Raw genomic sequence first — 25,927 nt, 5'->3', positions numbered from 1 at the left:
TGAGAGTCATAACCTTGCTTGGTGTTTTAATCCCTCGCCACAAGGGGTACTAAGGATATAAAATGAAAGAGGAACTGTAAAAACAGTTGGACATAACCCTGAGCAAGACTTCCCCAGACGTTGTTACCACTGTCGCAACAGGTGCCTGACCACATCCAATTACTGAAATGACTCATGTTCACACAGCTATGACTGTACATTGTCCACTAAAAAGTAAGCAGGAGTGAAATGGGGGAAGTTGGACGGCAGGTCACTTGGTTAAAAAGTGCATGAAGTCCAAAAATCAAGGAAATGTTGGGGAGACTTTTCCCTGTCATTGACTGGTAGACTAAGACATGTGACTGCTCAACATTGCAACACAAACCAGAACCACATACAGCATTCCTCTGGGTAACGTCATTTTATTTGCTATTTACTGACAAATGTGTGATAATAATGGGTGCTTCTCTACAACTGCATCACAGGAGGTTGGTGGCACCTTAATTGGGGAGGACGGGCATGTGGTAATGGCTGGAGCGGAATGGTATCAAATACATCAAACACATGGTTTCCATGGTTTCTATGTGTTTGATACCATTCACTCTGTTCCGGACATTATTATGAGCCGTCCTCCCCTCAGCAGCGTCCTGTGAACTGCATATTAATGTAATTGCCATGTTACCATGTAATGCGAAGATAAACGCCAGGTAAAAACTTACAACCATCACCTTTCTGTTTCTCACTGGAAACTTTTGACAGGGACTTTTGACAGGGACTTTTGGGGCATTTAGTTGTTTTCAACATAAACAGCAAAGACAAGGTAAAAACATGGTAAAGGCACCTACCCCTAGCGGATAGCTTCTTAGTGTTGATGATTTTGGCAGCATACTCCTGTCCGCTGGAGATCCTCATACATCTTTTCACTATGGAGAAAGCTCCCCTTTAGGGAACACAAAGACGTTGATGAGTAGACAATCAAACTGACACAGAGAGCAATAGTAATGCCGTCTTTTTGTCGGCACTAATTTCGCCATGGTTCGTTTTTGAACAAATGCCGAAAATAAGGTCTGGTAAACACAGGCTTAGGAGATGTTATACGTTTTGTTCCATCCAAAAACCCTTTCCTTTCTCGATAGAGTGGTGAGGAGGAATCTACCGTGTCCGGAAGTGACTTCACCATACATTTTCTGGATTCATGTGCACCCAGCTATATCCTCTCCAAGATTTGTTTTCCCTGACTAAACTTGCTGGCTAGCTGAACTATGCTAATTTTTGTCCACATTGCCAAACTTCATAAATACTGCACCCTCAACTTCAAAACTCCTTTTCTAGTTATACAATCATGTAACTCATAAATTTGCTGAAAATAAACGTAAATTATTTATTGTTTTGTTGAATAGTCATGACTGGTTTGAGCTATCTGTCGAGTCGTAAAACAACAGTGGCGAATTATATAATTTCCGGGTTTTAGGACTGCAAGCTATATATGGCAAGATAGCGCTTAAGAGAGCTCGCTAGCTTGTAGTCCTAACACTCGGAAATAAGATACGTCAGGTTTGTTCAGCCATTCCTAATGAATAGGGAATGAATAGGGTTTTGGAATAAACGCCAAAAATAAAGTCAGAGGTTAACACAGGCTTAGGAGATCTCATACTTTCTGTTCTAGGAGATAATATCAGTTAGTTAACATGACCTTTATGAATTATGAAGCCTTTATGTGCTTTTTATCATTACATAAATTCTTCAACATTCACAAAAAGTGACGTTACCCAAGAAGGCAAAGGTAACTGAACTAAATGACTATCGCCCCTTAGCACTCACTTATGTCATCATGAAGTGCTTTGAGAGACTAGTCAAGGATCATATCACCTCCACCTTAACTGTCACCCTAGACCCACTTCAAATTTGCCTACCGCCCCAATAGGTCCACAGACGATGCAATCGCCATCACACTGCCCTATCCATCTGAACGAGAGGAATACCTATGTAAGAATGCTGTTCATTGACTATAGCTCAGCATTCTACACCATAGTACCCTCCAAGCTCATCATTAAGCTTGAGGCCCTGGGTCTCAACCCCGCCCTGTGCAATTGGGTCCTGCACTTACTGACGGGCCGCCCCCAGGTGGTGAAGGTAGAAAACAGCTCCACTTCGCTGATCCTCAACACTGGGGCCCCACAGGGGTGCGTGCGCAGCCCCCTACTGTACTCCCTGTTCCCCCATGACTGCATGGCCATGCACGCCTCCAACTCAATCATCAAGTTTGCAGACAACAACAGTAGTAGGCTTGATTACCAACAACAAGACAGCCTACAGGGAGGAGGTGAGGGCACTCGGAGTGTGGTGTCAAGAAAACAACCTCTCACTCAACGTCAACAAAAGGAGATGATCGAGGACTTCAGGAAACAGCAGAGGGAGCACCCCCCTATCCACATTGACGGGACAGCAGTGGAGAAGGTGGAAAGTTAAGTTCCTCGGTGTACACATCACGGACACATTGAAATGGTCCATCCACACAAACAGTGTGGTGAAGAAGGCGCAACAGCGCCTCTTCAACCTCAGGAGGCTGAAGAAATGTGCCTCGTCGCCTAAAACCCTCAAACTTTTATAGATGCACAATTGAGAGCATCCGGTCGGGCTGTATGACCGCCTGGTATGGCTACTGCACCGCAAGGCTCTCCAGAGGGTGGTGCGGTCTGCACAACGCATCACCGGGGGCAAACTACCTGCCCTCCAGGACACCTACAGCCCTTGATGTCACAGGAAGGATAAAAAGATCATCAAGGACAACAATCACCCGGACCACTGTCTGTTCACCCCGCTACCATCCAGAAGGCGAGGTCAGTACAGGTGCATCAAAGCTGGGACCTAGAGCTGAAAAACAGCTATCTCAAGGCCATCAGACTGTTAAATAGCCATCACTAGCACATCACTGCCTACATACAGACTTGAAATCATTGGCCACTTTAATAAATGGATCACTAGTCACTTTAATAATGTTCACATATCTTGCATTATTCATCGCATATGTATATACTGTATTTTATACCATCTTGCAAATTCCGCTCTGTCATTGCTCATCCATATATTTATGTATTCATATTCCATCCCTTTAGATGTGTGTGTATTAGGTAGTTGTTGTGTAGTTGTTGGGGAATTGTTAGATTACCGTACATGTTAGATACTGCTGCGCTGTCGGAACTAGAAGCACAAGCATTTTGCTACGCTCACAATAACATCTGTTAACCATGTGTATGTGACCAATAAAATTGTATTTGAAGATTATTATTGAACAAAATGTATAAGATCTCCTAAGCCTGTGTTTACCACAGACCTTATTTTTGGCGTTTATCCTAAAATGCCTTTTATTTTCCCAACGAACCATCGCAGATAAGTCGCCAGCATGCTGCAGTTCGGCTGGCGCCTAGCCCAGCTCGGCTAGCCGAGTGTGCTTGCATACTACCTTAAAAAAAGACCTTCGCTTTAAAAACGAGGAATAGTGCTGTTTGTCCATTTTGAGACGCCATAGCCAGTATACACTTCCTCAAAATAGTCTGAATTAATCTAAGATAACTCAAGAGATCTTAGTCACGCAATTTTACATTTAACTAAAATGTTTGGTGCAGTATTTATCAATGAAAAAATTGGCATGAAAATGGGTCCTCTTATTGACCGACAGACTTTATGAAGAATCCCTTCTGTTGACCAATCACCGACAAAGGGGCGTAGAACTTCAGTTTGCCTCCAGAAAAAAAATGTGCCCGAACAGGCAAAAAAAAAACTAACTGAAGTCCAAAATGTCATTATAATATATGCAGGAAAGGAGTGGGTGTGTCGAAAGCGCTCTGCTATAGATAAGACGGTTTTGATTGAGTGTGTTATTTTTCTTCAGTTTCTTACCACGCAACTACCGTACATTGAGCTAACACACCGTAAGAGTTTGGATTTATGTTTTTAAGCCACTCAGTCGTATTTGTAAGAAATACCATTGTAAATAACACAAGCATATTGCTATTACATTGTTATAACTAACTTCTTTCTAAGCAGGGTTTCTCACACACCCAAGGACAGAGGGCTGGCACAGACCTTCCATAAACACTGATAAGAAAAGAGTGCTTGGGTCTGCATTTCACGAAATAATGAGACACACACATAACCAAGGACAGAGGGCTGACGTAAACCTTTCATAAACACCGATTAGATAGGAACATCTGCGCACACACCTAAATCTCCTGTTTTAGCTGAACATTTGGTAACAAAGAACTTTTGATACAAGACTCAGAAGGATGACGCACAGCTCATCCGGACCAATCTGAGAAGACAACAACCTGATCAGGACCAACCAGAAAACCAGATCTACCAGACTCAACCTACTTTCTGTCCTGTATAAAATGACTATGTATTTCTGTTATCTGGGCTCTGTCTGCAGGTTCCTTACGAGCTGAATGAACGAGTCCATGCATGTTTGTATCAGATATCTTTACCTCTGAATAAAACTGCTTTTTATTATACGAATATCCACCCTGTCCAGAGTCTCTACTTCGTCTCAGTTCTCCAGTAAACTTGTGTCATCAACATATTTGACTGTTAGTTTTACACAAATAACACGACCGCGATACCCAGTAGGAAGCAAGTCGGCAGGCAGGCCGATACAACACTGGTCATTATCTACTTGTGGTGGAGCCCAATCTGCCGCGCAAAACGTTCTTGAGTGTCAACAAATCTGCCAAATTAGCTGATTCGCTTTCCATACAACTACTTCGGTCGAAGCTATCCATATTTACACTGTTACCATTTCTCTCTATAACAGCCTACTAGCTAGTGCACGTGGGGGACATGAATACATACCCAGCTAGCTCAATGGATCTGGGCCAATTCCAGCTGAGAGTCTGGGCACTCCGCCTAGTCAGACTCGGCAGACGTCATGTGGTCACGAGTCTGGGCCGCCTTCGGCAGTATTACTTATGGCTAGGATGCGGGGATTGAGCTCGGGCCGATTCCGGTGCGAGTTATCTGTCCCAAATGTATTACTTGGGGCTCAGGCCGATTGGGGCTATTCTGGCAGATGATTACACAGGCTGCTTTATATAATTAATATTTCATTATTTATTTTTCCATATTTTCTCTTAAATGAAATTCTTTAAGAGTCCTGCGTAGTATTTTGATACTTTGTGCAAGACAACTGATAAGCATTAAAAACGTTGTGGATGTAGCCTCCCAAGTGGCGCAGCGGTCTAAGACACTGCATCGTGTTGCTACAGATGCTGGTTCGAGACCAATGCCGGCCGTGACCGGGAGACCGATGAGGCGACGCACAGCCCAGCGTCGTCCGAGTTAGGGAAGGGTATGGCCGGCAGGGATATCCTTGTCCCATCGCGCTGTAGTGACTCCTGTGGCTGGCCAGGCGCATGCACGGTCACCAGGTGTATGGTGTTTCCTCTGGACACAAAATGTTTTTTGTGAATGGGTATAATTTGTACGTATAACGTATAATAGTAATATCGGGCCGCTTCTGGTAAGATGCCGGAAAAGTCGGCTGAATTCTGGTAGACGGAAACGGCCCGGAAACGGCCAATTCTGGACAGTCATTAATTTTGATTCCGGGCCGATTCAATCAGTTCCGGCCCCCCGGAAGAGGGTCGATTCCTCATTGCTAGTTGGGTATGGAGAGGTTGATTTCAAAACCTAATTGCTGTATTTAACCTGATGCATACAACTCAAAAGAAATAGGGATATACTGAAAACATGCATCTATATTTCGTTTCTTTGCGTCAGTGGTGTACACATTAATTCAAGTTTTAGTAGTCAAACTCAGATGGGGATGGCTGTGAGAGGCCCATGCTCGGTGGACCACAGTGGAGAGTAGGCCTAGGCTAGAAGATGCAGCCTCACGCTGGAAAAAGCACTGAAGACCGCGTAAGTAGAAGTGACCTAATTGTCCCCAAAGCCGCCCTTGCTTTGCTGGTAAAGTAGAGCAGGCTACTGTCAGCAATGCCAAGGGATTCTTCTCAGTCACCCGGGCTTAGTACTGCTTTTAAAAACATTTAACGCGGTAACCTTTCGCTCTACTATGCATTTAAAACCCATCACTCATATCGATGCGTTTACATGCTAAAACGATGGCATTTATTATTTGGTTTATGATGATAAAATAGACCCAATAATACCATATGGTCGGAATGGGCATGTGCGCTGGCCGCTTGGCAATAGCAATCAGTGGATCAATAAGTCACATTTATGTCAATTTCATTTTGCTGTGAGCAAGGAATGACATCACAGCTGGGAAAACAAGGGATTTCTCCATAAACTTAGACACTACCATTTACGACAGCTCACCACTAGGAAATTACCGCCCCAATACAGTTGTTGTTCCACTAAAAGGGCGGTGACTTGTTAGACGAAAATTATGTCAAGAGCAATTGAAATACTACGTAAACATTCAGTAAAGATACCAAAACAAACGCAACGACGGTTTTGGAATGAAAAGTTAGGAAATATACATTTGAAGACCAAACGTATGGTTTGAATACAACGGGTACGGTTTCTGTGCACCACACACAGGTAACAGGTAATAAAGAATAACCACCCGTTTAGAGCACCAGTAGCTAAACATAATCCAATGCAGATATGTATTGGAGAGAAATAACAAAAACATTGTAAATACTTACTTTCCCAGCTCTTCGTAGAGATTAAACTCGTCGGTAAATCTGGTACAGGTTGTCAAAGCCATGGCAAACGACGCGTGCAGAGGAGAGGGAAGACTGTCTCTTTCGGTCGGGACTTTAAACCTCACAGTCTCCAACGTTTCAAAGTGATACTTGTCTCCTCTGAAACGATCAAATAAATTCACAGAATAAAAATGAACTGCAAATCTTCTTTTTACTTTTCCTGGTCAGTTTCCGAATCCAGGAATTGTTCTTGGCACGGAGTTCACGGGTTATCAAGGACGTCGATACTCGGGTCGCGTTCCCCTGCGCAGAAGTTACATGCATTAACCAATGGTTGCGTGCGACATCATCGACTGTGTCATCGACTGGCAGATCGCTATAACATATGATGTGGTTAGTTAAACTTAAAATACCTATCCAGACGTTGAAAGGTTTGGCAAACGTCAGCAACGCTTGGGCAGAGGACGCGTCCCTTCTATTATTTGTGCCTGTCTACACTTCGCTTTGAGTGCGATACTTTTTCTATCGAGCGCTTCCTGATTTTGAAAACTGTGGAGTACAACGCCTCCCCCTAGCTGTAACCACGGACCCTTTACAGTCAATGTCACGGACCCTCACTGTAAAAAGGCCTACATTTATCAACGACTGTAGCCCAGGGATCATCAACAAAATTCAGCCGCGGGCCTTTTTTTCTTGAGTGGATGGTCAGGGGTCGGAACATAATTACAAATATTTTGTAGACTGCAAATTGGCCTCATGAAGCCCAAACGGATATAATATTTGACTAAAACAATAATTTCAGACCTTACTTCCTTCTATATGATCACATATCTCTTATGTGTGGGAATACTTTGGAACATAGTATTTCCCAAATTAAAATCAATTGGAGCTGGTTTGCTGGTGTTTTAGTATTTAATGTCCCCCCTCAATAAATAAATGCTATAGGTTGATTTCAGAGTAGAGCACAATAATTTGGGTAGCAGGCAAGCGGGCTTTACAATATTTTTTTCAAATCAGAAAACCTATAAATAAAATCAACCCTGCTGTAGCCTATAGTGCATTCGGAAAGCATTTACACCCCTTCCCTTTTTCCACATCTTGTTACGTTACAGCCTTATTCTAAAATGGATCAAATATTTTTTTCCCCCTCATCAATCTACACACAATAACCCATAATGACAAAGAAAAACATTATTTTTAGAAGATGTTGCACTTTTATTAAAAATAAAAACAGAAATACCTTATTTACATATGTATTCAGACCCTTTGCTATGAGACTCGAAATTGAGCTCAGGTGCATCCCGTTTCTATTGATCATCATTGAGATGTTTCTACAACTTGATTGGAGTCAAACTGTGGTAAATTCAATTGATTGGACATGATTTGGAAAGGCACACACCTGTCTATATAAGGTCCAATAGTTGACAGTGCAAAAACTGTCAACTACTGTCAATAATCAGAGCAAAAACCAAGGCATGAGGTCAAAAGAATTGTCCGTAGAGACAGGATTGTGTCAAGGAATGGATCTGGGAAGGGTACCAAAAAATTGCTGCAACATTGAAGGTTCTAAGAACAGAGTGGCCTCCATCATTCTTAAATGGAAGAAGTTTGGAACCACCAAGGCTCTTCCTAGAGCTGGCCACCCTGCAAAACTGAGCAATTAGGGGAGAAGGGCCTTGGTCAGGAAGGTGACCAAGAACCCGATGGTCATTTTGACAGAGCTCCAGAGTTCCTCTGTGGAGATGGGAGAACCTTCAAGAAAGACAACCATCTCTGCAGCGCTCCACCAATCAGGCCTTTATGGTAGAGTGGCCAGACGGATGCCACAATCCTCAGTAAAAGGCACATGACAGCCCACTTGGAGTTTGCCAAAAGGCACTTAAAGACTCTACCCCTCCAGGAACAGGGTTGCCTACCCCTCCAGGACCGGGGTTGCCTACCCCTCCAGGAACAGGGTTGCCTACCCCTCCAGGACCAGGGCTGTCTACCCCTCCAGGACCAGGGTTGCCTACCCCTCCAGGACCGGGGCTGTCTACCCCTCCAGGACCAGGGTTGCCTACCCCTCCAGGAACAGGGTTGCCTACCCCTCCAGGACCAGGGCTGTCTACCCCTCCAGGACCAGGGTTGCCTACCCCTCCAGGACCGGGGCTGCCTACCCCTCCAGGACCAGGGTTGCCTACCCCTCCAGGACCAGGGCTGCCTACCCCTCCAGGACCAGGGCTGTCTACCCCTCCAGGACCAGGGCTGTCTACCCCTCCAGGACCAGGGCTGCCTACCCCTCCAGGACCAGGGTTGCCTACCCCTCCAGGACCAGGGCTGTCTACCCCTCCAGGACCAGGGCTGTCTACCCCTCCAGGACCAGGGTTGCCTACCCCTCCAGGACCAGGGCTGTCTACCCCTCCAGGACCGGGGTTGCCTACCCCTCCAGGAACAGGGTTGCCTACCCCTCCAGGACCAGGGCTGTCTACCCCTCCAGGACCAGGGTTGCCTACCCCTCCAGGACCAGGGTTGCCTACCCCTCCAGGACCAGGGTTGCCTACCCCTCCAGGACCAGGGCTGTCTACCCCTCCAGGACCAGGGCTGTCTACCCCTCCAGGACCGGGGTTGCCTACCCCTCCAGGACCAGGGTTGCCTACCCCTCCAGGACCGGGGTTGCCTACCCCTCCAGGACCAGGGTTGCCTACCCCTCCAGGACCGGGGTTGCCTACCCCTCCAGGACCAGGGTTGCCTACCCCTCCAGGACCGGGGTTGCCTACCCCTCCAGGACCAGGGCTGTCTACCCCTCCAGGACCGGGGTTGCCTACCCCTCCAGGACCGGGGTTGCCTACCCCTCCAGGACCGGGGTTGCCTACCCCTCCAGGACCAGGGTTGCCTACCCCTCCAGGACCGGGGTTGCCTACCCCTCCAGGACCAGGGTTGCCTACCCCTCCAGGACCGGGGTTGCCTACCCCTCCAGGACCAGGGTTGCCTACCCCTCCAGGACCAGGGCTGCGGACCCCTCCAGGACCAGGGTTGCCTACCCCTCCAGAACCAGGGTTGCCTACCCCTCCAGGACCAGGGTTGCCTACCCCTCCAGGACCAGGGTTGCCTACCCCTCCAGGACCGGGGTTGCCTACCCCTCCAGGACCGGGGTTGCCTACCCCTCCAGGACCAGGGCTGCCTACCCCTCCAGGACCAGGGTTGCCTACCCCTCCAGGACCAGGGTTGCCTACCCCTCCAGGACCGGGGTTGCCTACCCCTCCAGGACCAGGGTTGCCTACCCCTCCAGGACCGGGGTTGCCTACCCCTCCAGGACCGGGGTTACCTACCCCTCCAGAACCAGGGTTGCCTACCCCTCCAGGACCAGGGTTGCCTACCCCTCCAGGACCGGGGTTGCCTACCCCTCCAGGACCGGGGTTGCCTACCCCTCCAGGACCAGGGCTGCCTACCCCTCCAGGACCAGGGTTGCCTACCCCTCCAGGACCAGGGTTGCCTACCCCTCCAGTACCGGGGTTGCTTACCCCTCCAGTACCGGGGTTGCTTACCCCTCCAGGACCAGGGCTGTCTACCCCTCCAGGACCAGGGTTGCCTACCCCTCCAGGACCGGGGTTGCCTACCCCTCCAGGACCAGGGTTGCCTACCCCTCCAGGACCGGGGTTGTCTACCCCTCCAGGACCGGGGTTGCCTACCCCTCCAGGACCAGGGTTGCCTACCCCTCCAGGACCAGGGCTGTCTACCCCTCCAGGACCGGGGTTGTCTACCCCTCCAAGACCAGGGTTGCCTACCCCTCCAGGACCAGGGTTGCGGACCCCTCCAGGACCAGGGCTGTCTACCCCTCCAGGACCAGGGTTGCCTACCCCTCCAGGACCAGGGTTGCCTACCCCTCCAGGACCAGGGCTGTCTACCCCTCCAGGACCAGGGTTGCGGACCCCTCCAGGACCGGGGTTGCCTACCCCTCCAGGACCAGGGTTGCCTACCCCTCCAGGACCAGGGCTGCGGACCCCTCCAGGACCAGGGTTGCCTACCCCTCCAGGACCAGGGTTGCCTACCCCTCCAGGACCAGGGCTGCGGACCCCTCCAGGACCAGGGTTGCCTACCCCTCCAGGACCAGGGCTGCCTACCCCTCCAGGACCGGGGTTGCCTACCCCTCCAGGACCAGGGTTGCCTACCCCTCCAGGACCAGGGCTGCCTACCCCTCCAGGACCAGGGCTGTCTACCCCTCCAGGACCGGGGTTGCCTACCCCTCCAGAACCGGGGCTGTCTACCCCTCCAGGACCGGGGTTGCCTACCCCTCCAGGACCAGGGTTGCCTACCCCTCCAGGACCAGGGCTGTCTACACCTCCAGGACCGGGGTTGTCTACCCCTCCAGGACCAGGGTTGCCTACCCCTCCAGGACCTGGGTTGCGGACCCCTCCAGGACCAGGGCTGTCTACCCCTCCAGGACCAGGGTTGCCTACCCCTCCAGGACCAGGGTTGCCTACCCCTCCAGGACCAGGGCTGTCTACCCCTCCAGGACCAGGGTTGCGGACCCCTCCAGGACCGGGGTTGCCTACCCCTCCAGGACCAGGGTTGCCTACCCCTCCAGGACCAGGGCTGCGGACCCCTCCAGGACCAGGGTTGCCTACCCCTCCAGGACCAGGGTTGCCTACCCCTCCAGGACCAGGGCTGCGGACCCCTCCAGGACCAGGGTTGCCTACCCCTCCAGGACCAGGGCTGCCTACCCCTCCAGGACCAGGGCTGTCTACCCCTCCAGGACCGGGGTTGCCTACCCCTCCAGAACCGGGGCTGTCTACCCCTCCAGGACCAGGGTTGTCTACCCCTCCAGGACCAGGGTTGCCTACCCCTCCAGGACCAGGGTTGCCTACCCCTCCAGGACCAGGGTTGCCTACCCCTCCAGGACCGGGGTTGCCTACCCCTCCAGAACCGGGGTTGCCTACCCCTCCAGGACCAGGGTTGCCTACCCCTCCAGGACCAGGGTTGCCTACCCCTTTGCACTAGACTAAACGCATATTGTTCTGCTCTGTCAAATTTTTAGAAATAGTATCACTTCTGTCCCATCATATGATAGCGATTATAGTCATACAGGCGACATTCGATTATTACCCAGAATTCCATTCATATTTCTTACCATATTTGCATCAGCTCCATCACCCATGACAATGTTCTATATTTGGAATAACTGAGGTGTCTGTGTACTAGCCCAGTGGTTCCCACCCAGGAGTACTAGGACCCCTGGTACTTGGCCTATCCACAGGGGGTACTTGAGAAGACTCATGAGACCAAATGCACATGAGGGGGTACTTCAAGGATAATCCGGTTAGAGCATAATTCAGTTGGTGGTACAGTAACCCCAAAAATTTGCGAACCACTACACTAGCCTACTGATTTCTGGACTCACACCGCCCTCTTGTGGGAATTTAAGGACGGTGCATGCACTTTGCCCTGCTCCATGTCTCACTGCTCAGTCTAGACATCACTGCTCCATTTATTGCCTGATGATGGTCATGTCCTGTGTGACCACAACTGACCAATACTGACCACATTAACTTTCATGCCCAGTGAACTAACACATACACAGATTAAAATGATCAAAATGTCAGGCTATGGCCAGACCCTAACCATACGAGGAGAATGTCAGGCTATGGCCAGACCCTAACCATACGAGGAGAATGTCAGGCTATGGCCAGACTCTGACCATACGAGGAGAATGTCAGGCTATGGCCGGACTCTGACCATATTAGGAGAATGTCAGGCTATGGTCAGACTCTGACCATACGAGGATAATGTCAGGCTATGGTCAGACTCTGACCATACGAGGAGAATGTCAGGCTATGGCCAGACTCTGACCATACGAGGAGAATGTCAGGCTATGGTCAGACTCTGACCATACGAGGAGAATGTCAGGCTATGGCCAGACCCTAACCATATGAGGAGAATGTCAGGCTATGGCCAGACTCTGACCATACGAGGAGAATGTCAGGCTATGGCCAGAGTCTGACCATACGAGGATAATGTCAGGCTATGGCCGGACTCTGACCATATTAGGAGGATGTCAGGCTATGGCCAGACTCTGACCACATTAGGAGAATGTCAGGCTATGGCCAGACTCTGACCATATTAGGAGAATGTCAGGCTATGGTCAGACTCTGACCATACGAGGATAATGTCAGGCTATGGTCAGACTCTGACCATACGAGGAGAATGTCAGGCTATGGCCAGACCCTAACCATACGAGGAGAATGTCAGGCTATGGCCGGACTCTGACCATATTAGGAGAATGTCAGGCTATGGCCAGACTCTGACCATATTAGGAGAATGTCAGGCTATGGTCAGACTCTGACCATACGAGGATAATGTCAGGCTATGGTCAGACTCTGACCATACGAGGAGAATGTCAGGCTATGGCCAGACTCTGACCATACGAGGATAATGTCAGGCTATGGCCGGACTCTGACCATATTAGGAGAATGTCAGGCTATGGCCAGACTCTGACCATATTAGGAGAATGTCAGGCTATGGTCAGACCCTAACCATACGAGGAGAATGTCAGGCTATGGCCAGACCCTAACCATACGAGGAGAATGTCAGGCTATGGCCAGACTCTGACCATACGAGGAGAATGTCAGGCTATGGCCAGACTCTGACCATACGAGGATAATGTCAGGCTATGGCCAGACTCTGATCATACGAGGATAATGTCAGGCTATGGCCGGACTCTGACCATATTAGGAGAATGTCAGGCTATGGCCAGACTCTGACCATATTAGGAGAATGTCAGGCTATGGCCAGACTCTGACCATATTAGGAGAATGTCAGGCTATGGCCAGACTCTGGCCATATTAGGAGAATGTCAGGCTATGGCCGGACTCTGACCATACGAGGAGAATGTCAGGCTATGGCCAGACTCTGACCATATTAGGAGAATGTCAGGCTATGGCCAGACTCTGACCATATTAGGAGAATGTCAGGCTATGGCCAGACTCTGGCCATATTAGGAGAATGTCAGGCTATGGCCAGACTCTGACCATACGAGGATAATGTCAGGCTATGGCCGGACTTTGACCATATTAGGAGAACGTCAGGCTATGGCCAGACTCTGACCATATTAGGAGAATGTCAGGCTATGGTCAGACTCTGACCATACGAGGAGAATGTCAGGCTATGGCCAGACCCTAACCATACGAGGAGAATGTCAGGCTATGGCCAGACTCTGACCATACGAGGAGAATGTCAGGCTATGGCCGGACTCCGACCATACGAGGATAATGTCAGGCTATGGCCGGACTCCGACCATACGAGGATAATGTCAGGCTATGGCCAGACTCCGGCCATATTAGGAGAATGTCAGGCTATGGCCGGAGTCTGACCATACGAGGATAATGTCAGGCTATGGCCAGACTCTGACCATACGAGGATAATGTCAGGCTATGGCCGGACTCTGACCATATTAGGAGAACGTCAGGCTATGGCCAGACTCTGACCATATTAGGAGAATGTCAGGCTATGGTCAGACTCTGACCATACGAGGATAATGTCAGGCTATGGTCAGATTCTGACCATACGAGGAGAATGTCAGGCTATGGCCAGACCCTAACCATACGAGGAGAATGTCAGGCTATGGCCAGACTCTGACCATACGAGGAGAATGTCAGGCTATGGCCGGACTCCGACCATACGAGGATAATGTCAGGCTATGGCCAGACTCTGACCATACGAGAAGAATGTCAGGCTATGGCCGGACTCTGACCATACGAGGATAATGTCAGGCTATGGCCAGACTCTGACCATACGAGGATAATGTCAGGCTATGGTCAGACTCTGACCATACGAGGAGAATGTCAGGCTATGGCCAGACTCTGACCATACGAGGAGAATGTCAGGCTATGGCCAGACCCTAACCATACGAGGAGAATGTCAGGCTATGGCCAGACCCTAACCATACGAGGAGAATGTCAGGCTATGGCCGGACTCTGACCATATTAGGAGAATGTCAGGCTATGGCCAGACTCTGACCATATTAGGAGAATGTCAGGCTATGGTCAGACTCTGACCATACGAGGATAATGTCAGGCTATGGTCAGACTCTGACCATACGAGGAGAATGTCAGGCTATGGCCAGACTCTGACCATACGAGGATAATGTCAGGCTATGGCCGGACTCTGACCATATTAGGAGAATGTCAGGCTATGGCCAGACTCTGACCATATTAGGAGAATGTCAGGCTATGGTCAGACCCTAACCATACGAGGAGAATGTCAGGCTATGGCCAGACCCTAACCATACGAGGAGAATGTCAGGCTATGGCCAGACTCTGACCATACGAGGAGAATGTCAGGCTATGGCCAGACTCTGACCATACGAGGATAATGTCAGGCTATGGCCAGACTCAGATCATACGAGGATAATGTCAGGCTATGGCCGGACTCTGACCATATTAGGAGAATGTCAGGCTATGGCCAGACTCTGACCATATTAGGAGAATGTCAGGCTATGGCCAGACTCTGACCATATTAGGAGAATGTCAGGCTATGGCCAGACTCTGGCCATATTAGGAGAATGTCAGGCTATGGCCGGACTCTGACCATACGAGGAGAATGTCAGGCTATGGCCAGACTCTGACCATATTAGGAGAATGTCAGGCTATGGCCAGACTCTGACCATATTAGGAGAATGTCAGGCTATGGCCAGACTCTGGCCATATTAGGAGAATGTCAGGCTATGGCCAGACTCTGACCATACGAGGATAATGTCAGGCTATGGCCGGACTCTGACCATATTAGGAGAACGTCAGGCTATGGCCAGACTCTGACCATATTAGGAGAATGTCAGGCTATGGTCAGACTCTGACCATATGAGGATAATGTCAGGCTATGGTCAGACTCTGACCATACGAGGAGAATGTCAGGCTATGGCCAGACCCTAACCATACGAGGAGAATGTCAGGCTATGGCCAGACTCTGACCATACGAGGAGAATGTTAGGCTATGGCCGGACTCCGACCATACGAGGATAATGTCAGGCTATGGCCGGACTCCGACCATACGAGGATAATGTCAGGCTATGGCCAGACTCCGGCCATATTAGGAGAATGTCAGGCTATGGCCGGAGTCTGACCATACGAGGATAATGTCAGGCTATGGCCAGACTCTGACCATACGAGGATAATGTCAGGCTATGGCCGGACTCTGACCATATTAGGAGAACGTCAGGCTATGGCCAGACTCTGACCATATTAGGAGAATGTCAGGCTATGGTCAGACTCTGACCATACGAGGATAATGTCAGGCTATGGTCAGATTCTGACCATACGAGGAGAATGTCAGGCTATGGCCAGACCCTAACCATACGAGGAGAATGTCAGGCTATGGCCAGACTCTGACCATACGAGGAGAATGTCAGGCTATGGCCGGACTCCGACCATACGAGGATAATGTCAGGCTATGGCCAGACTCTGACCATACGAGAAGAATGTCAGGCTATGGCCGGACTCTGACCATACGAGGATAATGTCAGGCTATGGCCAGACTCTGACCATACGAGGATAATGTCAGGCTATGGTCAGACTCTGACCATACGAGGAGAATGTCAGGCTATGGCCAGACTCTGACCATACGAGGAGAATGTCAGGCTATGGCCAGACCCTAACCATACGAGGAGAATGTCAGGCTATGGCCAGACTCTGACCATACGAGGAGAATGTCAGGCTATGGCCAGACTCTGACCATACGAGGATAATGTCAGGCTATGGCCGGACTCTGACCATATTAGGAGAATGTCAGGCTATGGCCAGACTCTGACCATATTAGGAGAATGTCAGGCTATGGCCAGACTCTGACCATATTAGGAGAATGTCAGGCTATGGCCAGACTCTGGCCATATTAGGAGAATGTCAGGCTATGGCCAGACTCTGACCATACGAGGATAATGTCAGGCTATGGCCGGACTCTGACCATATTAGGAGAACGTCAGGCTATGGCCAGACTGACCATATTAGGAGAATGTCAGGCTATGGTCAGACTCTAACCATACGAGGATAATGTCAGGCTATGGTCAGACTCTGACCATACGAGGAGAATGTCAGGCTATGGCCAGACCCTAACCATACGAGGAGAATGTCAGGCTATGGCCAGACTCTGACCATACGAGGAGAATGTCAGGCTATGGCCGGACTCCGACCATACGAGGATAATGTCAGGCTATGGCCAGACTCTGGCCATATTAGGAGAATGTCAGGCTATGGCCGGACTCTGACCATACGAGGATAATGTCAGGCTATGGCCAGACTCTGACCATACGAGGATAATGTCAGGCTATGGCCGGACTCTGACCATATTAGGAGAACGTCAGGCTATGGCCAGACTCTGACCATATTAGGAGAATGTCAGGCTATGGTCAGACTCTGACCATACGAGGATAATGTCAGGCTATGGTCAGACTCTGACCATACGAGGAGAATGTCAGGCTATGGCCAGACCCTAACCATACGAGGATAATGTCAGGCTATGGCCAGACTCTGACCATACGAGGAGAATGTCAGGCTATGGCCGGACTCCGACCATACGAGGATAATGTCAGGCTATGGCCAGACTCTGACCATACGAGGAGAATGTCAGGCTATGGCCAGACCCTAACCATACGAGGAGAATGTCAGGCTATGGCCGGACTCTGACCATACGAGGATAATGTCAGGCTATGGCCAGACTCTGACCATACGAGGAGAATGTCAGGCTATGGCCAGACTCTGACCATACGAGGAGAATGTCAGGCTATGACCGGACTCTGACCATATTAGGAGAATGTCAGGCTATGGCCAGACTCTGACCATATTAGGAGAATGTCAGGCTATGGCCAGACTCTGACCATATTAGGAGAATGTCAGGCTATGGCCAGACTCTGACCATATGAGGATAATGTCAGGCTATGGACGGACTCTGACCATATTAGGAGAATGTCAGGCTATGGCCAGACTCTGACCATATTAGGAGAATGTCAGTCTATGGCCAGACTCTGACCATACGAGGATAATGTCAGGCTATGACCGGACTCTGACCATATTAGGAGAATGTCAGGCTATGGCCAGACTCTGACCATATTAGGAGAATGTCAGGCTATGGCCAGACTCTGACCATATTAGGAGAATGTCAGGCTATGGCCGAACTCTGACCATACGAGGATAATGTCAGGCTATGGTCAGACTCTGACCATACGAGGATAATGTCAGGCTATGGCCGGACTCTGACCATATTAGGAGAATGTCAGGCTATGGCCAGACTCTGACCATATTAGTAGAATGTCAGGCTATGGTCAGACTCTGACCATACGAGGATAATGTCAGGCTATGGCCGGACTCTGACCATATTAGGAGAATGTCAGGCTATGGCCAGACTCTGACCATATTAGGAGAATGTCAGGCTATGGCCAGACTCTGACCATATTAGGAGAATGTCAGGCTATGGCCAGACTCTGACCATATGAGGATAATGTCAGGCTATGGACGGACTCTGACCATATTAGGAGAATGTCAGGCTATGGCCAGACTCTGACCATATTAGGAGAATGTCAGGCTATGGCCAGACTCTGACCATACGAGGATAATGTCAGGCTATGACCGGACTCTGACCATATTAGGAGAATGTCAGGCTATGGCCAGACTCTGACCATATTAGGAGAATGTCAGGCTATGGCCAGACTCTGACCATAGTAGGAGAATGTCTTGCTATGGCCAGACTCTGACCATATTAGGAGAATGTCAGGCTATGGCCAGACTCTGACCATATTAGGAGAATGTCAGGCTATGGCCAGACTCTGACCATATTAGGAGAATGTCAGGCTATGGCCAGACTCTGACCATATTAGGAGAATGTCAGGCTATGGCCAGACTCTGACCATATTAGGAGAATGTCAGGCTATGGCCAGACTCTGACCATATTAGGAGGATGAGATCAGAATAATTTGTTACAGAATAAAAAGGGAGAGTCCGTCAAACATCCTATTTATTTACATGTCAGAGGTGACTGGCAGTGCATAATACCTAGGGGAGAGTGGGGTAAGTTGAGCCACCCTTGTTTCTAGGAAACCATAATCATTATACCAAATATTTAGGAAGAGATCATCATTTCATGATGTCTGTGAAGCAAAAACCACATGGAAAAAGTGCTAAGCAAGTTTGGTCCAAAAAACAGAAGAATTTATTGTTTTAGAGGTGTCATAATGCTTGTATCTAAACCAAAGTATATAATTTTAAGACTGTTCTATACATCTGTTGTGGCCTCTATACGCTTCAATATGAGGTCTTAAACCTAGGATGAAAGGCCATCCTTGTAGCTGTGTGGGCTAATATAATCAAAATGTTTGCCTTGGGGTAAGTTGAGCAAATGACCAATTGAAGTGTTTTCTTCCCAGGCATTATCGCTGGAATATGAGGTAACAACAGGCTTAGCCTATGTTAAAAGTGTTTTAAAACAGTACAAAGTGTTTATTAGGTGTTAAGCCTGTGTTAAAATATGCTTAAAATTATTAAAAGACAAAAAAGCGATTGATTGTGTTGAATTGTGTTTGGGAAATAAAGATAGACATGGTTTTAAAAAGGTAGTGGTAATATTTCATTCAGTACAGAAATGTCTAAGCGGCTTACCCTGTTCCGCGGCTCAACTTACCCCATAAGCTGTTTTCAAACCTGTCATGTTTACATGAATTCTGATTATTTCCACATCCTGAAATATATGTAGATAATTTTGTTAGAAACAATACTATGTTTCCCTTTATGGAGTGATGCTGAACGTAATGGTTCAACTTACCACTTACCCAACTCTCCACTACCTCAAATCAAATCAAAGTTTATTTGTCACGTGCGCTGAATACAACAGGTGTAGACCTTCCAGTGAAATGCTTACTTACAGGCTCTAACCAATAGTGCAAAAAAAGGTATTAGGTGAACAATAGGTAGGTAAAGAAATAAAACAACAGTAAAAAGACAGGCTATATACAGCAGCGAGGCTATAAAAGTAGCGAGGCTACATACAGACACCGGTTAGTCAGGCTGATTGAGGTAGTATGTACATGTAGATATGGTTAAAGTGACTATGCATACATGATGAACAGAGAGTAGCAGTAGTGTAAACGAGGGGTTGGTGGGTGGTGGGTGGGACACAATGCAGATAACCCGGTTAGCCAATGTGCGGGAGCACTGGTTGGTCAGCCCAATTGAGGTAGTATGTACATCAATGTATAGTTAAAGTGACTATGCATATATGATAAACAGAGAGTAGCAGCAGCGTAAAAGAGAGGGGTTGGGGGGGCACAGAATGCAAATAGTCCGGGTAGCCATTTGATTACCTGTTCAGGAGTCTTAAGGCTTGGGGGTAAAAACTTTTGAGAAGCCTTTTTGTCCGAGACTTGGCGCTCCAGTACCTCATTCTATACTCCTTCCATGTGTGTGTGTGCGTCCATGTGTGTCCGTGTGTGCGTCCGTTCGTGCGTGTGGGTTTGTGACCACTCATACAACTGCTTATGAAGCCAAGATGTTCGGGAAAGTTTCTGACATGGGCTACGGGAGAAAATGTCTCAAATAAATGATTTGATTTATACAGTAACACAGAAAGGACAACATCTTTCCATGTATAATTTAGGATGAATATATTTCCATATGAATTGTGATCCCTCGTATTTTGACAGTGATTAGACACAACTGACACATATGAATACACATTCTACACAACATCATATGCGGTGCCGTCACGTTTGATAATGATTGACAGTTTGACATTAAACGTCCTCCTGTTCTCTTCCCGCACAGTTTAATCCTGACTAAATACGCTCTGACATTTCCCAAGCGGCCCGTCACTAAAACAGTTTAATCCTGACTAAATACGCTCTGACATTTCCCAAGCGGCCCGTCATTAAAACAGTTTAATCCTGACTAAATACGCTCTGACATTTCCCAAGCGGCCCGTCACTAAAACAGTTTAATCCTGACTAAATATGCTCTGACATTTCCCAAGCGGCCCGTCATTAAAACAGTTTAATCCTGACTAAATATGCTCTGACATTTCCCAAGCGGCCCGTCACTAAAACAGTTTAATCCTGACTAAATATGCTCTGACATTTCCCAAGCGGCCCGTCATTAAAACAGTTTAATCCTGACTAAATATGCTCTGACATTTCCCAAGCGGCCCGTCACTAAAACAGTTTAATCCTGACTAAATACGCTCTGACATTTCCCAAGCGGCCCGTCATTAAAACAGTTTAATCCTGACTAAATACGCTCTGACATTTCCCAAGCGGCCCGTCATTAAAACAGTTTAATCCTGACTAAATACGCTCTGACATTTCCCAAGCGGCCCGTCACTAAAACAGTTTAATCCTGACTAAATACGCTCTGACATTTCCCAAGCGGCCCGTCACTAAAACAGTTTAATCCTGACTAAATACGCTCTGACATTTCCCAAGCGGCCCGTCACTAAAACAGTTTAATCCTGACTAAATACGCTCTGACATTTCCCAAGCGGCCCGTCACTAAAACAGTTTAATCCTGACTAAATATGCTCTGACATTTCCCAAGCGGCCCGTCACTAAAACAGTTTAATCCTGACTAAATATGCTCTGACATTTCCCAAGCGGCCCGTCATTAAAACAGTTTAATCCTGACTAAATATGCTCTGACATTTCCCAAGCGGCCCGTCACTAAAACAGTTTAATCCTGACTAAATATGCTCTGACATTTCCCAAGCGGCCCGTCACTAAAACAGTTTAATCCTGACTAAATATGCTCTGACATTTCCCAAGCGGCCCGTCACTAAAACAGTTTAATCCTGACTAAATATGCTCTGACATTTCCCAAGCGGCCCGTCACTAAAACAGTTTAATCCTGACTAAATATGCTCTGACATTTCCCAAGCGGCCCGTCACTAAAACAGTTTAATCCTGACTAAATATGCTCTGACATTTCCCAAGCGGCCCGTCACTAAAACAGTTTAATCCTGACTAAATATGCTCTGACATTTCCCAAGCGGCCCGTCATTAAAACAGTTTAATCCTGACTAAATATGCTCTGACATTTCCCAAGCGGCCCGTCACTAAAACAGTTTAATCCTGACTAAATACGCTCTGACATTTCCCAAGCGGCCCGTCATTAAAACAGTTTAATCCTGACTAAATATGCTCTGACATTTCCCAAGCGGCCCGTCACTAAAACAGTTTAATCCTGACTAAATATGCTCTGACATTTCCCAAGCGGCCCGTCATTAAAACAGTTTAATCCTGACTAAATATGCTCTGACATTTCCCAAGCGGCCCGTCATTAAAACAGTTTAATCCTGACTAAATATGCTCTGACATTTCCCAAGCGGCCCGTCACTAAAACAGTTTAATCCTGACTAAATACGCTCTGACATTTCCCAAGCGGCCCGTCATTAAAACAGTTTAATCCTGACTAAATATGCTCTGACATTTCCCAAGCGGCCCGTCACTAAAACAGTTTAATCCTGACTAAATATGCTCTGACATTTCCCAAGCGGCCCGTCACTAAAACAGTTTAATCCTGACTAAATATGCTCTGACATTTCCCAAGCGGCCCGTCACTAAAACAGTTTAATCCTGACTAAATATGCTCTGACATTTCCCAAGCGGCCCGTCACTAAAACAGTTTAATCCTGACTAAATATGCTCTGACATTTCCCAAGCGGCCCGTCATTAAAACAGTTTAATCCTGACTAAATATGCTCTGACATTTCCCAAGCGGCCCGTCATTAAAATGAATGATGAAATAACACATGACCTTACATTTAATAACGGTACATCTTTCTCTTGACGCAGGGAGAACGTGTGGACTTCACATGAAGAATCGGAGCTTCTCTGATAGCTCTATCTGTTTCAGTGGGAAGGTCAACAATAGACCACTTAAGCCCAGAAGGAATTGAACCTCGGTTTCTTCGTTACAAAACAAAAATAAAATATTATTTGGAGAAGATAAAGGTTAAATAAAAATGAAACAAATTAAAAGTGAGGACAGATGGTGAGAGGGGCTATATAATGGAATTTGACTATGCATCCCAATATTCTCCTTTCTGTCCAGATGTTGGATCAGATTGTGATCTGAAACTTTACCTCCTTCGCCTAATACCATGAGTAGGGCTCTGGGGGAAAACCCAAAGCCTTATAATCGCAGAGCAACTATAGTTGTAGGACACAACTATTGCTGCCCTGCCTGCTGCCCTGCCTATTGCCCATACTGCTGCCCTGCCTATTGTCCATACTGCTGTCCTGCCTATTGTCCATACTGCTGTCCTGCCTATTGTCCATACTGCTGTCCTGCCTATTGTCCATACTGCTGTCCTGCCTATTGTCCATACTGCTGTCCTGCCTATTGTCCATACTGCTGTCCTGCCTATTGCCCATACTGCTGCCCTGCCTGCTGCCCTGCCTATTGCCCATACTGCTGCCCTGCCTATTGTCCATACTGCTGCCCTGCCTATTGCCCATACTGCTGCCCTGCCTGCTGCCCTGCCTATTGCCCATACTGCTGCCCTGCCTATTGCCCATACTGCTGCCCTGCCTGCTGCCCTGCCTATTGCCCATACTGCTGCCCTGCCTATTGTCCATACTGCTGTCCTGCCTATTGTCCATACTGCTGCCCTGCCCATTGCCCATACTGCTGCCCTGCCTGCTGCCCTGCCTATTGCCCATACTGCTGCCCTGCCTATTGTCCATACTGCTGTCCTGCCTATTGCCCATACTGCTGCCCTGCCCATTGCCCATACTGCTGCCCTGCCTGCTGCCCTGCCTATTGCCCATACTGCTGTCCTGCCTATTGTCCATACTGCTGTCCTGCCTATTGTCCATACTGCTGTCCTGCCTATTGCCCATACTGCTGCCCTGCCCATTGCCCATACTGCTGCCCTGCCTGCTGCCCTGCCTATTGCCCATACTGCTGCCCTGCCTATTGTCCATACTGCTGCCCTGCCTATTGCCCATACTGCTGCCCTGCCTGCTGCCCTGCCTATTGCCCATACTGCTGCCCTGCCTATTGCCCATACTGCTGCCCTGCCTGCTGCCCTGCCTATTGCCCATACTGCTGCCCTGCCTATTGTCCATACTGCTGTCCTGCCTATTGCCCATACTGCTGCCCTGCCCATTGCCCATACTGCTGCCCTGCCTGCTGCCCTGCCTATTGCCCATACTGCTGCCCTGCCTATTGTCCATACTGCTGTCCTGCCTATTGCCCATACTGCTGCCCTGCCCATTGCCCATACTGCTGCCCTGCCTGCTGCCCTGCCTATTGCCCATACTGCTGCCCTGCCTATTGTCCATACTGCTGTCCTGCCTATTGCCCATACTGCTGCCCTGCCTATTGCCCATACTGCTGTCCTGCCTATTGCCCATACTGCTGCCCTGCCTATTGTCCATACTGCTGTCCTGCCTATTGTCCATACTGCTGCCCTGCCTATTGCCCATACTGCTGTCCTGCCTATTGTCCATACTGCTGCCCTGCCTATTGTCCATACTGCTGTCCTGCCTATTGTCCATACTGCTGTCCTGCCTATTGCCCATACTGCTGCCCTGCCTGCTGCCCTGCCTATTGCCCATACTGCTGCCCTGCCTATTGTCCATACTGCTGCCCTGCCTGCTGCCCTGCCTATTGTCCATACTGCTGCCCTGCCTGCTGCCCTGCCTATTGTCCATACTGCTGTCCTGCCTATTGTCCATACTGCTGTCCTGCCTATTGCCCATACTGCTGTCCTGCCTATTGTCCATACTGCTGTCCTGCCTATTGCCCATACTGCTGCCCTGCCTATTGTCCATACTGCTGTCCTGCCTATTGTCCATACTGCTGTCCTGCCTATTGTCCATACTGCTGTCCTGCCTATTGCCCATACTGCTGCCCTGCCTGCTGCCCTGCCTATTGCCCATACTGCTGCCCTGCCTATTGTCCATACTGCTGCCCTGCCTGCTGCCCTGCCTATTGTCCATACTGTTGCCCTGCCTATTGCCCATACTGCTGCCCTGCCTGCTGCCCTGCCTATTGCCCATACTGCTGCCCTGCCTATTGTCCATACTGCTGTCCTGCCTATTGTCCATACTGCTGCCCTGCCTATTGTCCATACTGCTGCCCTGCCTATTGTCCATACTGCTGCCCTGCCTGCTGCCCTGCCTATTGTCCATACTGCTGTCCTGCCTATTGTCCATACTGCTGTCCTGCCTATTGCCCATACTGCTGCCCTGCCTGCTGCCCTGCCTATTGTCCATACTGCTGTCCTGCCTATTGTCCATACTGCTGCCCTGCCTATTGTCCATACTGCTGTCCTGCCTATTGCCCATACTGCTGCCCTGCCTGCTGCCCTGCCTATTGTCCATACTGCTGTCCTGCCTATTGCCCATACTGCTGTCCTGCCTATTGTCCATACTGCTGCCCTGCCTATTGTCCATACTGCTGTCCTGCCTATTGCCCATACTGCTGCCCTGCCTATTGTCCATACTGCTGCCCTGCCTGCTGCCCTGCCTATTGTCCATACTGCTGTCCTGCCTATTGCCCATACTGCTGCCCTGCCTGCTGCCCTGCCTATTGCCCATACTGCTGTCCTGCCTATTGCCCATACTGCTGCCCTGCCTGCTGCCCTGCCTATTGTCCATACTGCTGCCCTGCCTATTGTCCATACTGCTGTCCTGCCTATTGCCCATACTGCTGCCCTGCCTGCTGCCCTGCCTATTGTCCATACTGCTGTCCTGCCTATTGCCCATACTGCTGCCCTGCCTGCTGTCCTGCCTATTGCCCATACTGCTGTCCTGCCTATTGCCCATACTGCTGCCCTGCCTATTGCCCATACTGCTGCCCTGCCTATTGCCCATACTGCTGTCCTGCCTATTGCCCATACTGCTGTCCTGCCTATTGTCCATACTGCTGTCCTGCCTATTGTCCATACTGCTGTCCTGCCTATTGTCCATACTGCTGCCCTGCCTGCTGCCCTGCCCATTGCCCATACTGCTGCCCTGCCTGCTGCCCTGCCTATTGTCCATACTGCTGCCCTGCCTATTGCCCATACTGCTGCCCTGCCTATTGTCCATACTGCTGTCCTGCCTATTGCCCATACTGCTGTCCTGCCTATTGCCCATACTGCTGTCCTGCCCATTGTCCATACTGCTGCCCTGCCTGCTGCCCTGCCCATTGCCCATACTGCTGCCCTGCCTGCTGCCCTGCCTATTGTCCATACTGCTGCCCTGCCTATTGCCCATACTGCTGCCCTGCCTATTGTCCATACTGCTGTCCTGCCTATTGCCCATACTGCTGTCCTGCCTATTGCCCATA

General features: G+C 49.0%; 1 protein-coding gene across 6 annotated transcripts in view; it reads right to left on the bottom strand.

Moving 5' to 3' along the window:
* Positions 1 to 6,951, bottom strand: part of LOC120049576 (calcium/calmodulin-dependent protein kinase type II delta chain-like) — a 107,692-nt gene extending 100,741 nt beyond the window's left edge. For 2 of the 6 annotated variants that reach the window (XM_038995856.1, XM_038995857.1), the window contains exons 1-2: positions 6,648 to 6,945; positions 825 to 919 (exon numbers count right to left, since the gene is read on the bottom strand). In XM_038995856.1, the coding sequence (XP_038851784.1) occupies positions 825 to 919; positions 6,648 to 6,709 (157 nt within the window). In that variant the 5' untranslated portion in view covers positions 6,710 to 6,945. Of the gene's footprint in view, positions 1 to 824; positions 920 to 6,647 lie in introns of all 6 variants that reach the window. The other 4 variants (XM_038995862.1, XM_038995863.1, XM_038995861.1 and 1 more) reach the window with 3 other exon arrangements.
* Positions 6,952 to 25,927: the final 18,976 nt, after the last annotated feature.

Source organism: Salvelinus namaycush, chromosome 6 (assembly GCF_016432855.1).
Source record: "Salvelinus namaycush isolate Seneca chromosome 6, SaNama_1.0, whole genome shotgun sequence".
NCBI classification, from domain to species: Eukaryota; Metazoa; Chordata; class Actinopteri; order Salmoniformes; family Salmonidae; genus Salvelinus; species Salvelinus namaycush.
The sequence above is the reverse complement of the archived record's forward strand: the minus strand, read 5'-3'. Positions and strand labels throughout refer to the sequence as shown.